This window comes from Hoplias malabaricus, chromosome 7 (assembly GCF_029633855.1).
Source record: "Hoplias malabaricus isolate fHopMal1 chromosome 7, fHopMal1.hap1, whole genome shotgun sequence".
Classification (NCBI taxonomy): Eukaryota; Metazoa; Chordata; class Actinopteri; order Characiformes; family Erythrinidae; genus Hoplias; species Hoplias malabaricus.
Genome location: NC_089806.1, coordinates 12785044 through 12800971, shown reverse-complemented (window position 1 = coordinate 12800971; position 15928 = coordinate 12785044). Strand labels below are relative to the sequence as shown.

Sequence of the window (15928 nt, the reverse complement as noted above, 5' to 3'; positions counted from 1 at the left end):
AGGGCCCCCGACCCCGACCACCACCCGATCCACAATGCACCAGACCCGGATTACTACCTCTCCCACAGGTGGTGGGCCCATGGGAGAGTGGACCCATGTATCCCCTTCGGGCTAAGCCCGGCCGGACTCCATAGGTGAAAGTCCGGCCACCAGGCGCTCGCCAAGGAGCCCCTCCCCCAGGCCTGGCTCCAGGGTGAGGCCCCGGTAACCCTGCTCCGGGCAAGGGAGGCTGTGTCCTCGTTGTCTTTTTCATCTGTGTCTTTATGGATCACTTTTTGTCTGGCCCATCACCTAGGACCAATTTGCCTTGGGAGACCCTACCAGGGGCTATTGCCCCCGACAACATAGCTCCTAGGCTCACGCAGGCACGCAAACCCCTCCACCACGTTAAGGTGGTGATCCAAGGAGGAGTTATTGTCTGATTATATTTGTCTTGTTTCGCCACTATATAGGCTGCATACAAATAATAAATTAAAGTGCCCTATTATATCCTGATTTTATATTTATTTCGCAAAAAAGAAAAACAAACAAACAAACAACGATTTTTTTATATTACGCACACGTTTTACGGCAATAAACTAAAATTACCCACACACACACTCTACATTCAATCAGCTCAAATAAACATATAGGTACACTTTTCAGTTCTACAGTTACACACTGCAGTGTAAGTAGTTCTGAATACTTAGTCCTAACACGCAAACACACCACCACGGCGTCGGTCAGTGTCACCGCAGTGCTGTGAATGATACATCACCCCAAAAATAGTACCTGCTTTGCTTATAGAGAGAGAGAGAGAGAGAGAGAGAGAGAGAGAGAGAGAGAGATGTTTTTTTGTTATGGATTTGACAGCTGTATTCTTAGTCACGCCCCTATTGTAAAAGCTCGCAGTTCATTGGCCGATGAGCCGGACACTGAGGTCCGTATTGGTTGTTGTGTGTTTTTCATAAAGGTCCCAGAGAAGTCTGAGATTTTGAATATTGGGTTTCACTCACAGTGTGGCAAAATGGCGACAGTCATTCAGAATCCCCTGAAAGCGTGAGTAATTTGGGAAAAGCGGGTACTCTGGTTATGTCTGGCAGATGTGTGTGTGTGTGTGTTTTGGCTGGAGGTGGAGGGGGTGTTATAACGCGGTTATAGAGGCGGGTAATAAAGAAGCGGTCCGTGGCTCGTTACAGATACAGTGTGTGCTTCACATCCCCAGCCTGTGTGTGTGTGTATGTATGCGTAAATGTGGGTGTATTGGTAAAAGTGTCTATTGGTGAGTGCGTTCATGTTTATCTGTGTATGTGTTTATATGTGTGCCGTTAGGTAGAGAGCAGAGTCTTTGTGTGTTTGTGGCTCTGAGCTCGGGGTTGATGTGTCTAATGAGGAGATGTGTTTGAGGTGTTTGTGCTCGGTCCTGAAGGCGCATCTCCCTTGCCCGGTGTTTCTGGGTCTTTCTGGAGTGTGATTGCTCTGGAGCTGATATAATATCCTTCGGCGTGTGTCTCTGTGTAATATAGCAGTAATAACGGTGGTCCAGGTCTTCTTGTTAATATGTGTGTGTGTGTGTGTGTGTGTGAGAGGAATAATCAGAGCTGGAGCAGTGTGGTGAGTGTGGGATCATGGGTCTCGCTCTGTCTCTTTTTTGTCTAAATGAGATGTTAAAGCTGACCGCGTGTAAAATTACGCAATACGCGGGATTTTTCACGTCGTCCCGAATTAAATGACTTTCAATAAAAACCCCGCTAAAGTTCGAGGGATTTTAAACTTGACGAATGGCAAATTGCTGAGGAGTACAACCTCATACACTACGTCTACACCGTAATAATGTAGATACTCACATTGCATGCGTAATGTAATCATATAGAAATGTTAATCATTGAAATCCATGCTATTCAAACTATGAAATTAAATATACCCTGGGATTAAATAATAGTAAAGAGAGCATCTGTGGCTGGAACAAAAATAACACTGACAACTCAGTACAGTGCAAGTTAAGAACGTGTTTAACTTTTTTAACTTTTCTGTGTGGTTGTGTTTACGATGTACGGTACGATACGATGTATCAGAAAACCTTCTCCAACAGGAGGATTCAGACAGCGAGGGCTTTCTACGTCATTAACTTAAGGATCCAGTCCCATCTTTCAGGGCAGGTCTCTGGTTCTGCAGAGGACTGCCCCAGTAAACATTTAGCCGTTGATTCAACGTTGAAATAACGTAATGACTGCCGTCTAATCAACGTTCTCTTAAGGTTGAAAATGAAAGTTGAAAAGACGTCCAAACACAGACATTGAAAAGACGACTATTAGACGTATTTTAGACGTCCACTGACGTTATTAATTGGTCCCGAAATAAATTACTTGTATAGAACACGTTTTGGACGTCCACTGACGTTATCGATTGGTCACCACTTAACTAACTTATTAAGATGGATTTTGGACGTCCATTGACGTTTAAAATATGTCCTTGACGGACAGACTACTTTAGACCTATTTTGAACGTCCAGGGACGTTCCTTGTTTACTGGGGCTGGATTATTTATTTATTTATTTATTTATTTGGGGGGGGCGGATTAGATATTTAATTATGTTAAACATATAATATTAAACTCTACAATCTGTTTTAAGGTTGTAGTTATAGGTGGGCAAATATATATATATTTCATTATCGTGATTAAATATATCACAACAACAGGTTCAACACCCTTTTAGTCAACGTACATGTTGTTTATTTGGTCATTTCTATGTGTAAAATAATGTTATTAACCTCTTAAGAGGAAAAACCTAAAAATTAAACATGAAATATGAAAGGTTTTACCAGTGTACGTTTAAAGTTATCTCTTGTTTTTGTTACTTTAAAATACTATTTATTTATTTATTTATTTATTATTTTGTCTTTTACAGAGCATCAAATCTCAGAACAACTTAATATTCTGATGTATAAAAAGTATTAGGAAAATGTAAGGAAATGTTGAAGTATTGTCATTCAATTACTGTCAGATTTTTTATTTATTTATTTGTCATGTTTCCATTATTTTTGATACCAAATATTTTAATGTATTTTCATATTCAACAACTCACTCTGGCTCTTGAATGCTTGAATACAGAGGTCAGCTGTAATGTAGTACTGTGGGGAGTTACATATTCTAGTGGTTAAATGTAGAAATAAAAATGTAATATAAATGTAATTAATTTTAAAGTTTTTATAACCAAACTATATTTTAATTGCTATTTTAATATCATTATTTTTTATAACCAGTTTTATGACATCCAATTAAGTTTTTAATAATACATATTCATTAACTGAAATGGAAAATACAGGGTACTGGTTTTGCAAAGGCCAAATATCAAAGTACAGCCTTACATCCCAAAACTAGTGTCTCAAGTTTAAGACTCCATTACACATTTCGTTCCAGACAGAGCCATGACATAAATATGAATGGCAGTGCTCTGCCCTCAGTGTAATAGATCACTTACAATTAGACACATGCATCTATCATCCAAAGCAGCGCAGCAGCCATTTCCATTCTGCTTGGCCACAGAGTGAACCAGAAAGGGCACAAATGATGCATCAGACATGGCATATGTGTATTTGTCATTGAGAGTGTGTGTGGAGGGTGTATTGTGGGGGCGGCACGGTCTGCGAGCAGCAGCATTGTGTGGATTAAACACACACACACAAACTATACACACAAACACACACCCAGGATCCTTCAGGGCCCATCTGTTCTGAGGAGCCACCTCAGAGAGGTGTCACACCGCAAGAGAGAGGGAGACCCATCTGCTCAAAGAACTGGGACACACACACAGCAATATACACACTCCACACACAGAGATATACCCCACCCGTATACACACACATACTGTGAAAAAAAATGGCAGTTAATCTTTAATTTTCATTCATGATGGGCATTAAGTAAATGATATTACATAATTTTTCTCACATATTTGTGAGAGAAAAACAAAGGAGTGCCATAAGTGAAAAACTAATTCAATAAAGACAGAAAAATGGCACTCTTAGCAACACTATAAGGCTTGCTGGGCCACTCATCTACTCATATATATATATAGAGCATCACAGGATATTTTTGAACCTTGAGCTCAGAAACGGAAACCAGTTTCTAAGACTGAATTTTAGAGGTGTGGGAAAATATTCCTGCAGATTTCTCTTAAAAAGCAAAGCACGGCCAGTCTAAATGCTGAAAATGATGTCTGACATTTGTTCAGTGTTGTACAAAGCTGTTATTCCAGAAATGTGTGGAAGTGTTGTTTGTTTTCTGTTGTTCTCTGTCACCAGTTTCACTTACTGCATTATTAAGGAACATCATCAAGTGCCTGTGAAAAAGTTGTACTTCTCTCGAAACACTCTGACTTTGTTAGATCCTTTGCACTGTGGAAATCTTGTTGTTACATCTTTGAATGGTGGCTTTCCTACTCCTCTAGTATTAAGCAGAGTCTTAAGAATTAGGCTAATGTTTTGTAGCCAAATCTATCTAATGAGTGAATTCAGCTACTGTTAGATGCACATATTGCTGACGTAGGTGTTCCCTTCAGTATAGTTTAGCCTGTATAATCAAATTACTGGGACACCCCTAGATACACAGTACATCCAAAGATTTGTGGACACCTGCTGCTCCAAAGTGTTTGGGAAATCAGGATATTAAGAGGAAGTTTGTCATTGTTTGCTGCTGTTCTGAGAAGCCTTTACGCTAGATTTCACATAAAGAATGGGTTAAGAGTGATGGTCCATATTTGCGTAAGCCATTTAAAGTTGTCAAACAAAATCCCATTTTTAATTTTTGTATAAAAAGTAAGAGAGATGTTTTTGTTTGGACATTGATGATTTCCATGGTTATAACAGGAGAATGAAGACATTCAAATCCACACAGATTGAAGGGGCTGAGGAAAGGGGGGAAATATTGAGGCTAGGCTAAAGATTTGATGGGGATATGGGGCGGGGAGGGGGGGGGGGGGGGTCCCTGTCTGCACCCCTCCCCCAGGTTGCGTGTAAGCGGCTCTATGGGGGAGTCGTCTGTCTGGATGAATTTTGGTTCTTATATCAGCGGCGCATTAAAAACACAGAGGAGCCTGAAATCCTTTGTGTTTGTACCGGCAGAAAAAAATAACTGGGGCTTGTGCCAGAAAAAGAGAACACATTGCTTTGCCCTTTTCCTGTGCTGCACATGGAGCCTGCACATGTTTGCTTTGAGTGTGAGAGTAAGACTGGGTGCAACGCACACACCCACATGGTTTTTATCAGTTTTTTTTACTGTACCATGCTCCCCAAGGATCAACAGCAATAACTTTACTCTCCAAAACTGAGCTCCCAGATCCGCTCCAGGCCTTAAAAACACAATGAAAAGAAACAAACCAAATAAAAATCGACCCTGTCTATCTAACACGCACCTTTCGTTCTGTTCTCTGTCTGCTGAAAAGCGGAGTGTGGCAGAGCCTGGGGGAACATGACCTTTGGCCCCTCCCTTATCCTCTTGACAAAGCATATGGAAAAAAAAAAAACCTTTCCAGCAGCTCCCGAACCTCCACGCTTTTGCTCGACTTCAGCCTTGCCCCTTGTTCACGGCTCCTTCCTTTATTTAAGGCAGTGGGGTTTCCCCTATTCAATGTAGATGATATCCTAAGAAGGATCAGAAAAACAGGTCAGAACAAATCATTTATGATATTTTATATACCTATTGTTATAGACTACTTTCAGGCCAACAGACATTTTCCTCAGATTCTTCATCGCTTTTCTGAATACAGCCTCTCTTTCTCTTGCCAGCCCCAGAGGAAGTGCTGATATATCACAAACTAAATGTCAAACGACTTGCTGAATACATTACAAATGTGCGGAGTGTGAAATATTGAGTTGTAAAAGGTGTTTTGCAAAAAAACAGCAGCAAACCTTATGTCTAAAAGCATTTGAAGAATGACAGACGACAGATTTGCATGTGGACAGATGTGTAAAGATTAAAGGAAATGGGATATTACTGGCCACAAAGAAACAATCCGGTACCTGCCACAGGGTCCTGGTTCATGAACCGTTCATTATTTACAGGCTTCCTGACTAAAGCTGCTCACTGCTGGTACCTTTTACGTTTTGCGGTTTCGATTTTTCCTAATCTTCACTGTAATGTTTACGACAGACGAACTGTCTTTAGAAGCTTATTAAAAAATCATCATTACAGTTTGTTGTCGAATCATTGACTCTAGAGTGAACACTCTTAGTTCTGACTCAAAAAAACGTACTTAATTTAAAAAAATACTATTGAAATTACTATTAAAAGGGGAACCATAATACGTATCGATTCATAGCAACTATATATATGTTTTACTGCAAACTTATATATTTTGTGGGCCATGTTTTCTCTAAAGGAATGGTGCTTTGTAGAAAGAACCTGGTGGTCTTCTACAGCATGAGTACATTTCCCTTTATAGAACAAACAAGTCGCTAATTAGGGACCGCAATCAAGTCTTACATTAAAATGTCTAATCACTGGATTACTGTCTAGGCCTTTTGCAAATTCATCAGTTGTCATTATTTTAATCAGGAATCTCATCAGAATCACTTGTCACAAATTAGGCAGCCGTTCAGTTCCATAGAGCGGCTCACTGCTCTAATGACTCCACAGCAGCACAAATTAATTAATTTTCAATTGGATTAATGAGTGTGTAATGAGGCTAGTGCACGTTAGTCTCCCGCACTCAGTCTCCAAACTCTCAGAAAGCTATTGGACTGCAGTGGATCGCTGCTCTCTCTCTCTCTCTCTCTCTCTCTCTCTCTCTGATTGTCTGAAGCATAACGTTATGCGCAAGACATTAAGAAGATGTCTTTTGAAGAAAATACACCCAGAGGGCATAAAGCCATGGACATGGATGGCCCTGTGTTGGTTACAACATGAATTAGGACGTGATTTTGTTAGCATGGACGATTATATCTCACTATGATAATATTACCGTGTATCGAGATACTAAGTAAAATATGTTACAAGTGAATTATCGTAATTTCTCCATTTATCATCCATCACAGACTCATGTTTTCTTCTCAGTGACAGTGATATGATCCAGTACTGTCCAGAACTAACATCCATTATAAACAGTTGATAAAATAGTGTTAAATGCAGCAAAATACGTTTTCTCTTATTGACTCTCTTATTGTATTTTGTAGCTGTACAACAGCAACGTCATTTCATAAATTAAATATCCTCATTGTCTCCATTTTTAGTTTAAGACATAATTTGAACACAGCGGCTGTCCTTTGCATTTTATGGAAATTTCATGACAAATGAGCCAATAGAAATGCTCTTGGAAATTTTTTTTACACTGAGTTCCACTGAAAGTTAAGAACGTTTTGTCCTTCTCTTTGTAAGTTACTATTTTATAGATACTTCTTGTTCTTTGGACAGCGACAATACATTACAGCCTTGGTTCTCAAACCCTGGGTAAAATGGAGAAGTAAAAGGTTGCACAGGACGATGTTGATGTTTAAAGTCTGGTTGCTGTGCAGACAGAGCACATGTTTTAAAGAGTCCGACACTGAGGAATGAAGAAGAAGTGATCAGGTTGCAGAGATGGAAATTTCGGGTTCGCTGTTTGAAGTTTAGAATAAATAGAGAATGATGTGAAGCAAAAGGCTATGATTCCTAATGCCAAGTCTGGCTTAGAGGGATCTAAATCCCCCTGTGTTTGGCTGTGGAACAGTGGAACTGTGTTCGATGCAGTGATGTACTAGCTCTAGTGGAGTGGCTGTTGCAATCCAAAATTAATCATCCCACATCAGTACTTGACCTCCCTAATGTCCTTGATGTTGAGTGCCATTAAATCCTGCTTTCTCTTAGAATAGTTCATTTTCCATCGAGGTGCTGTGTAGGTGCAAAACCATATTCATATCCATATTGAGTTGTACAGTCTGTATTTCATTAAAATTCAGTGCTGATTAGCAAGCTCAATGCAATTGGATTGCCAAAGGATCAACAATACTTTGAGGCACACCTCCCTAAGCCAATGATTATTCAGCAACACTTGTCCTAAGAGAGACCCTCAAGGGCTATTTGCATCTGAAAAGCCTTTCCTGTTCCAAACAGAAGAGGCCTCAGCTGTAGTGAGCAGTAACGGACATCTCCGATTGGAACAGCGGACACTGAACACTGCCCTCTGGAAGCTTTCTGTGGCTGTTGGAATGACAGCAGTGTAAACAGAGCCCCTCTCCCTGGTCTTTAAAATCACAGACTGTTGTAAAAGTGGTTATGTTGTTGAGTATTCGAGACTCATCTGCCTAAACATGAGTGTTGTAGTTCTTCGTGTATCTTCTTAGAAGATGAGATTGGGAAATGATGTTACGCCCAGTGATCACGGAGGCTTCATTTTTCCCTTGTGATGGTGTTGATAAAAGGACCTTTGCTACTACTTTGTGACCATTTTTTCCCCGTTCATCCCCAAAACTCTACAGTTGTGGTTGGAGTAAAGGAATGTGATCCTAGATCAACAGCAAAAAGCAAGTGTCACAGGAGTAAGTCAGAGCACTGGTCAATGACTACTAACCTGATCACAGCTCACAGGTTGTGTTCTTTATTATGTGAGCAAGTATTATAATGCGTTCCACAGTCTCTAGCAGGCAATTTCTGTTCAGTGAAGAAAATAATGCACACAGGAAATGTAGACACAGGGGGAGGTAGAAAAAGGATGAGGGGACAGGGGGGACAAAGATACACAAAAGCTAAGCAGGAAACCTTTTAGTTTTACTTCTAAACTTTGCAAAGCTGATGCATATCAGATACAAGCTAAGTTATGCAGATATGATCATCGCAGGAATTTTCAAACCTCTCAAATTACACGTTTTGTGAAGCACATTATATACAGTGTTTACTTAGTTATGCTCCTTTTTCTACAGGTTTTAGTCCACACTCTGTATATATCTAATGTTTTTAAATATATCATAATTTTTTTCTTTGTTTATTGTGCATTCCAAACGTGTTCTATGTAGAATCTGTTTATTTATAATGATCTGGAGCAACTCCAGAAAGTGTCAATTGGACCAGACGTTCCCAAATGTTTTGCATACTTCAGCATGATGTATTCCATTATAATATTTTTATATAAAAAAGCCAAATCAAATCAGATTTCTTGATAACTCCTCGTTGTAGCCATGAATGTGAGACCTGTTTTCCTGTTTGCATATAAATACAAGGCTTTGTTAGCTTATCACATTACTTTGCCTGCTCCATTTCACTCTTGAAAAACACGCTGCCTACTTTCCTACCTGTTTACCCTGTTTCTCCCACTCTCTCTCTCTCTCTTTCCCCTCAGTTTCTCCCAAACACACACTCTCTCTCTCTCTCTCTCTGAACACTGAGGCCCTTTGTGTCCTTCTGCTGGATCGGAGTATTCTGCTTTGTCCAGCCCAACATTCCTCACATAACTGTGCATCCCCTAACCCAAAACAAGGCTGATCTAATCGAGACAGGACGCATTCAGCTGGCTCATGCCCAGCAAAGGAGGCTCTATTTTAGCTTTCCGTCATACTCTAAATGTTCCCCAGTAAAAATAGAGATGTCATATAATGCCAATCAAGAATTCCCTGTTGGACCACTCCAGTTTACCAGCATGTTGTCCACTGATTAGCTATAATAATAATAATAATAATTCATTAATTCATTTATTCATTCATTATCTGTAAGCTCTTATCCAGTTCAGGGTCGCGGTGGGTCTGGTGCCTAACCGGAATCACTGGGCGCTAGGCAGGACCACACCTTGGTGGGGGCGCCAGTCCCTCACAGGGCGACACAGACACACACACTCACACCTACGGACACTTTTGAGTCACCAATCCACCTACGAACGTGTGTTTTTGGACCGTGGGAGGAAACAGGAGCACCTGGAAGAAACCCACGCGGACACAGAGAGAACACACCAAAGTATTTACAAAAAAATTCTGAATTGTTAGAAGAACATTGGAGTATTACTATGACATTTTATACATTGTTAACGTGAAAGCATCTGAATAATGGTTTGTATGTGTGTTTAAGAACATAATACATCTTCCATATGAAAACCCAAACTACTGGTGGTGATTGAATGAATAGAGGAATGCTGCTGGCAGACTACAATACAACATGAACATAAATGAAACAGCATAAATATCTGTGCCTCTTGCGATTCTGCAGAACAACCACTGGAGTGTTCTGGGTTTTATATTGTAGATACGTTTGTATTTACAACAGGGGAATATATCTCTCACTCACTGAATCTCTGAGTTCAACTCAGTTCAGTTCAGTTCATCAGTCTGAGTAGATTATTTAAGTGTGATGCAGGGAATGTGAACCAGAACAAATGAGCAAATACTTGATTTGGATTATGATAACATTGTTGTTACTGTAATTATTAAAGTATATTTCAGTTGAATTACTTCAGATTGCATCATGTTTTAATGACAGTGTAATTGACAACACTTGTATATCTGCTGAATTAGAAAAACATATTTTAAAGCTCAAAAACAGTGCAGAGAACAGACAAATATTACCAAAGTGCTGCTTGCAGGTTTGTGTTTTTATATAAGCGTTGTTCCTCTTTCCAGACTTGGTGACCAGTTCTATAAGGAGGCCATTGAGCACTGTCGCAGCTATAATGCTCGTCTGTGTGCTGAACGCAGTGTCCGAATGCCCTTCCTGGACTCACAGACCGGTGTGGCTCAGAACAACTGCTACATCTGGATGGAGAAACGCCACAGGGGACCAGGTACAAGAGCTCAAAGGCCTTACCAAACATTAATTAATTTGTAGATAAATAATATCTTGTACCACTGTGTATAGTATAATTATGATCAACTCTATACACAGATTTGCACCAAACGGTCTAGTTAATTAACAGTAGACTATGGATGTCAGGAAACACACACTTCGTCCAAGGTGTATCTGCTAATGCATCTGCTAACGCTAAGTGAAGAATACTAATTGCCCAGATGTGTGAAGTTAGCTAACAGACATAATGTAGGCTAGCATCGCAGACTAGTCAATCACTATTGTTATTCACATTACTTGTGGAGTGAGTCCTAATCGCACCAGTGCAGCTCCAGGAGGTCACAGAGCCAGAAAACTTGGCTGGCCATTTTGTTGTTTTATTCTCCTCCTATCAGCATAGGCCATCACAAATCAATGAAAACAGAGGCTGTGTTCCAACCTGCATACTACCACAATGGTATGTGAAGAAAATCACAGTTAGAACACAATTAGAAGTCCACTCAATAGATTAGTATGTGAAGTAATTATCTGTGCTGTTCTGTGATCCAGTAAAACAGAAGGGGCTGTTCCTGTTGGGGTGGTCCTGCCTCAAACTCACTAATACCTCCTTGCGTTTACATAATGAAGTAATATGAAAAGATAAATGTGTTAGTAATTTCTCTTGCCCTCTAAGACATATAGCGAAAAACCAGTTCTAATCAGTTCTAAAACATTCAAATATTCTTCAGAACAAATTGTCAGCCTTCAATTGGCATTCCATGTAGTCCACAATGGTTGATCCTACCACAAGTATTTGGATAAAGAGAGCTTTGCTACACACACCCTTCTTAGTTTTCCTTTAGAATGCAAACAAGATCAAGGCTTAGAGATTTTATCTGATTGTATTTCTTTAACACCTTTTCAAATAGACACAGGAAGTGTGTTTTTGTTTTGTGGAGGCTCTCTCTTATACCTACTTAACATTGTAATAACCACACATTATATTACATTAGCTTGGTGTTGCACACCAGTCGTCTGACGTCCAGTTCTTTGCACATTTTCTTAAGCTAATATTATAGTATTATCTCTTTATATATATATTTATATTATCTTATGTCTATTTGAGCTCCTTTTTGTAATATATTACCTCATATTTGCAAAATTCTTTAGCTTAAGGATTTAAGGTTGTTACGACCGAATAGATTTCTGTAAAAGACAGACACTTCGCCACAGCGTTGTGTTCCTCGTGACCTGGAGAGAGCCGCTGTTGATATTTAGACGGTAGCATTTTCTGCCAAAATGGACAATATGCTGCTGAGAGCTGGACGCAAATAGAATCAACATCTTGCATACTAAAGCCTCTTAGACACACCCTGTACTTTGTGGTAAACCAGTGTTTATTGCATATTTTTATTTAGGGCTTATCTCTCTCTCAGTCTCTCTCTCTCTCTCTCTCTCTCTCTCTCTCTCTCTCTCTGAAACATGAGTCTAGTTCAGTCCTATTAACTGCAGGATTTTTATGCAGTACATACCATAAATATAAACAATTTAGTAACGGCTGCATAGCCCTATTCTGATTTCAGTTATGAATTGTGTTTTTGAAACTAGGTCATTTCATGATGCTGAAAGCATTTGGACGTTGTAAAGCTGTAAATAGTGAAATATACGTTAAATGAACTATAGCCTAGTTTATTTAAACAGTAATTTATGAAAGTACATGAGGTGAGCTGCTGATGGAACTGAACAAATCCTTGCACAGAGCAATGGAGAGTGCCGAGACGTTTTCAGAAAATGAATTATTTCTTTGTAGACATAATGGACTGTCCATCTGAACTGTGTTTAAGCCCAGTGAGAAGTTACACTAGGGTGTTATATTTCTCACAGTTTATATTTATTCCTATCCAATTTTTCTCCCCAGTTTATTCATTGTGAGTTCCAACTTTTATCTACGCTATCTAAGTCACACTACTCTATCAACAAACACATGCTTCCTCCAAAATATTTGAGGCCTGCCCATGCTCCCAACACAGTGACATAAGACAGTTAAACCCTAACTGCCTTGATCAGTTGTGATCTGTTAAATGCTACTTTTTTTGGTAGAAGGAATTGGCAATACTCAAGCGAAGTGGTTTTATTATTAGACATAACAAACTCTTACTCATGCTCCATTGTGTAAAAACAGTTCTAGGCACTGCTGTTTACATGGTTTTATAATGTTAATTGCACATTACCATTAGGTACACATAATATAGCAAGCAGTAGTGTAATCTTTAATATTTGTTAAAACATTTTGAACATATTTGTGCCTGTGCAGGACTGGCTGCGGGTCAGATGTACACATACCCGGCCCGCTGCTGGAGAAAGAAGAGGCGGCTTCATCCTCCCATCGACCCACAGCTTCGACTGTGTGAACTCAGGCTTGGTATGAGCATAAGAGAAGGGTTTCTCACACATTCACGCAGACACACACTCCCTCCCATGCTTTACACCTTGGGTTCATATTTCCTTCTCCTCTCTTTCCCTCTCTTTCTCCCCTTCCTTTTCTCCATGGTCATTCAGGGACTGTAGCATTGGCCCCATCTGGCTTTCATTACCCTTTCTTTCACTCTCTCTCTCTCTCTCTCTCTCTCTCTCCTGTGTGCCCTGACTGGGCCCCTTAAATCATTCGGCCATGCAGCGTTAGAATGTAAGCGAGGTTTAGTTGGTGTTGGTGCTTGTTGTTGGGGAGGGCAGGGTTTGATAGAGCTTGTGGAATTTGATAAGAGGGAATAAAAGGGCAGTCTGTTTCTGAAGGAAGCCCAAAGCATTGTTTTCTTGGCTCTCATCAGCAATATAATACTGCCTTCTAGAAGGACTCCTTTCACTGAGAACCCAGTTGGTGTTGTTGGGTAACAACACTGCCTTTCACTCAGCTGATTGGTGTTTGATTCCCAGCTCAGGGAGAAACCCCATGCTCTAACAATGAGAAGCGTTGGGCAAGTCTCTTTTAGCTCCATTAGTCTAAGACAGACAGTCTGGAAATGAACATCTGCCAATGCTCTACATGTGAATGTAATTGTAACCCAGAAATTCCAAATCTCTCACAAAAGCAAGGGAAGACACATTATAGACGGAGGATTTATGACACAACTGCATTTGTCTACAAGATTTATATAAGGCCTGTGAGGATACCGGAGCTGTGGAATGCAAACAAAGCTGTCCTGCAAAATTGCATCTTGGCTGGAGCAGGCCGGAGATCCTGTCCTTTTCCAAGTTTTAAATATCAACTCACTGTATCTTACTTTTCAAAAGAATGATTTTGCCCAGCTCTGCCACTATAAACATGACCAACATTAACAAGAAACCCTGAGAGAAGCTCAAAACTCTAAGAACTAAGAAAGAGGAGATACTTTACTTAAGGAAACCAAACCCAAATGCTTCCATTTCACATGGTTGTGCCATTTTTTACATCACAAACAAACAGAAGAAATTTAGAAATGCTGACTCGACACTCAATACATCTGGAATATCGATTTAATTCACTGTATTTTCACATATAAACAAAAATGTCTGTATATCAAAGTTACAGCAAAACCCTATCCTATTATGGGTTAATTATATAGTAATTGTCACCTCAGAATTTAAAAAGACTTGCAGTTACTATGATATTGCCATTTTTTAAAGGAATTCTAACTGGAACAGGCCCAATGCCCAGATTAGAATTATCACAGTAAGTCACAGCTCTGCTGTTCCACATTGTGGAAAACTGTCTTCCCTCTGCTTTCATAAGCATGGACATGTCATTGATAGGAACTATTTGACTGGAGGTAAACACACCAATGGGCTCATACTGTGTGCAGTGACAGTTATGATAAAGTAAATACACATGATTACCCCAAAACTTCCAGCTCAGAAATGCATATGTGTTTATCACACCCTGGAGGGGGCGCCAGTCCTTGACAGGGCGACACATACTCACACTCACACCTACGGACACTTTTGAGTTGCCAATCCACCTACCAACGTGTGTTTTTGGACTGCGGGAGAAAACCGAAGCACCCGGAGGAAACCCATGCGGACACAGAGAGAACACACCACACTCCTCACAGAGAGTCACTGGGAGTGGGACTTGAACACACAACCTCTAGGTCCCTGGAGCTGTGTGACTGCGACACTACCTGCTGTGTGCCGCCCTGTCAGAACACATCACAGAATGTATTATATATTATAAAGTACACTGGCAGAAAAAAGGTACAGTAGAGGCACATTATTGGTCACTCAAGGTACAGACATTGTAAATGTACCTTTAAAAGGTACAGCAGTGGGTTTAGAGCCCTGTTGTGTGATCTAAAGGTACAGTTGATGGGACCAACACGGTCACAGCTCCATATATGATAATAAATGGATGTCTATATTACCTTTTACCAGTTTACTCTCAGTGAACACAGCAGGTTTATCCTGGTGTATGTTTACTTCAAGAATCAGTCTTCTCCAGCAAACCTTCTTCATGCCAGTGAAGCAGACAGTTACACATAGTGGCCTGGATGTGCCACAAGGTCTAAACATACTTTATATATGCTGTCCCCATGTAGGCGACCTACAATGTGGAGCATAAACATGTTTATTAATCATCGACTACAAATTAATTAATTTGTTTAAAATTATTTAATAGATTTTTGTTTGACAAGAAATTTTTCCCTCAAAGCCTTAGCTGTATTACACCTTACATTTCACAGCATTGTCCTGAATATTACATCTGCAGGTTTCTAGAAATGTTTGTATGAGCTTCTGAAGTAATGAGTGACTAGAGATGCTGGAGTTTAATTCTATTTTAAAAATATACAGTCACTACATTGGCTTTATGTCACTTTCATATTAGCAGGTAGTGGTCACAGTCACACAGCTCCAGGGGTCTGGAGGTTGTGGGTTCGATTCCCGCTCCGGGTGACTGTCTGTGAGGAGTTGGTGTGTTCTCCCTGTGTCCGCATGGGTTTCCTCCGGGTGCTCTGGTTTCCTCCCACAGTCCAAAAACACACGTTGGTAGGTGGATTGGCGACTCAAAAGTGTCCGTAGGTGTGAGTGTGTGAGTGAATGTGTGTGAGTGTGTGTTGCCCTGTGAAGGACTGGCGCCCCCTCCAGGGTGTATTCCTGCCTTGCGGCCATTGATTCCAGGTAGGCTCTGGACACACCGCAACCCTGAACTGGATAAGAGCTTACAGATAATGAATGAATGATAAAAAAATTAAAAATTCTA

The 15928-nt window shown here is 40.2% G+C and overlaps 1 protein-coding gene across 3 annotated transcripts in view; it reads left to right on the top strand.

Moving 5' to 3' along the window:
- Positions 1–997: 997 nt before the first annotated feature.
- Positions 998–15928, top strand: part of dpf3 (double PHD fingers 3) — a 32089-nt gene continuing 17158 nt past the window's right edge. For all 3 annotated transcript variants that reach the window (XM_066677407.1, XM_066677408.1, XM_066677406.1), the window contains exons 1-3: positions 998–1038; positions 10554–10714; positions 13010–13117. In XM_066677407.1, coding sequence (XP_066533504.1) covers positions 1007–1038; positions 10554–10714; positions 13010–13117 — 301 coding nt within the window. In that variant the 5' untranslated portion in view covers positions 998–1006. The remainder of the gene's footprint in view (positions 1039–10553; positions 10715–13009; positions 13118–15928) is intronic.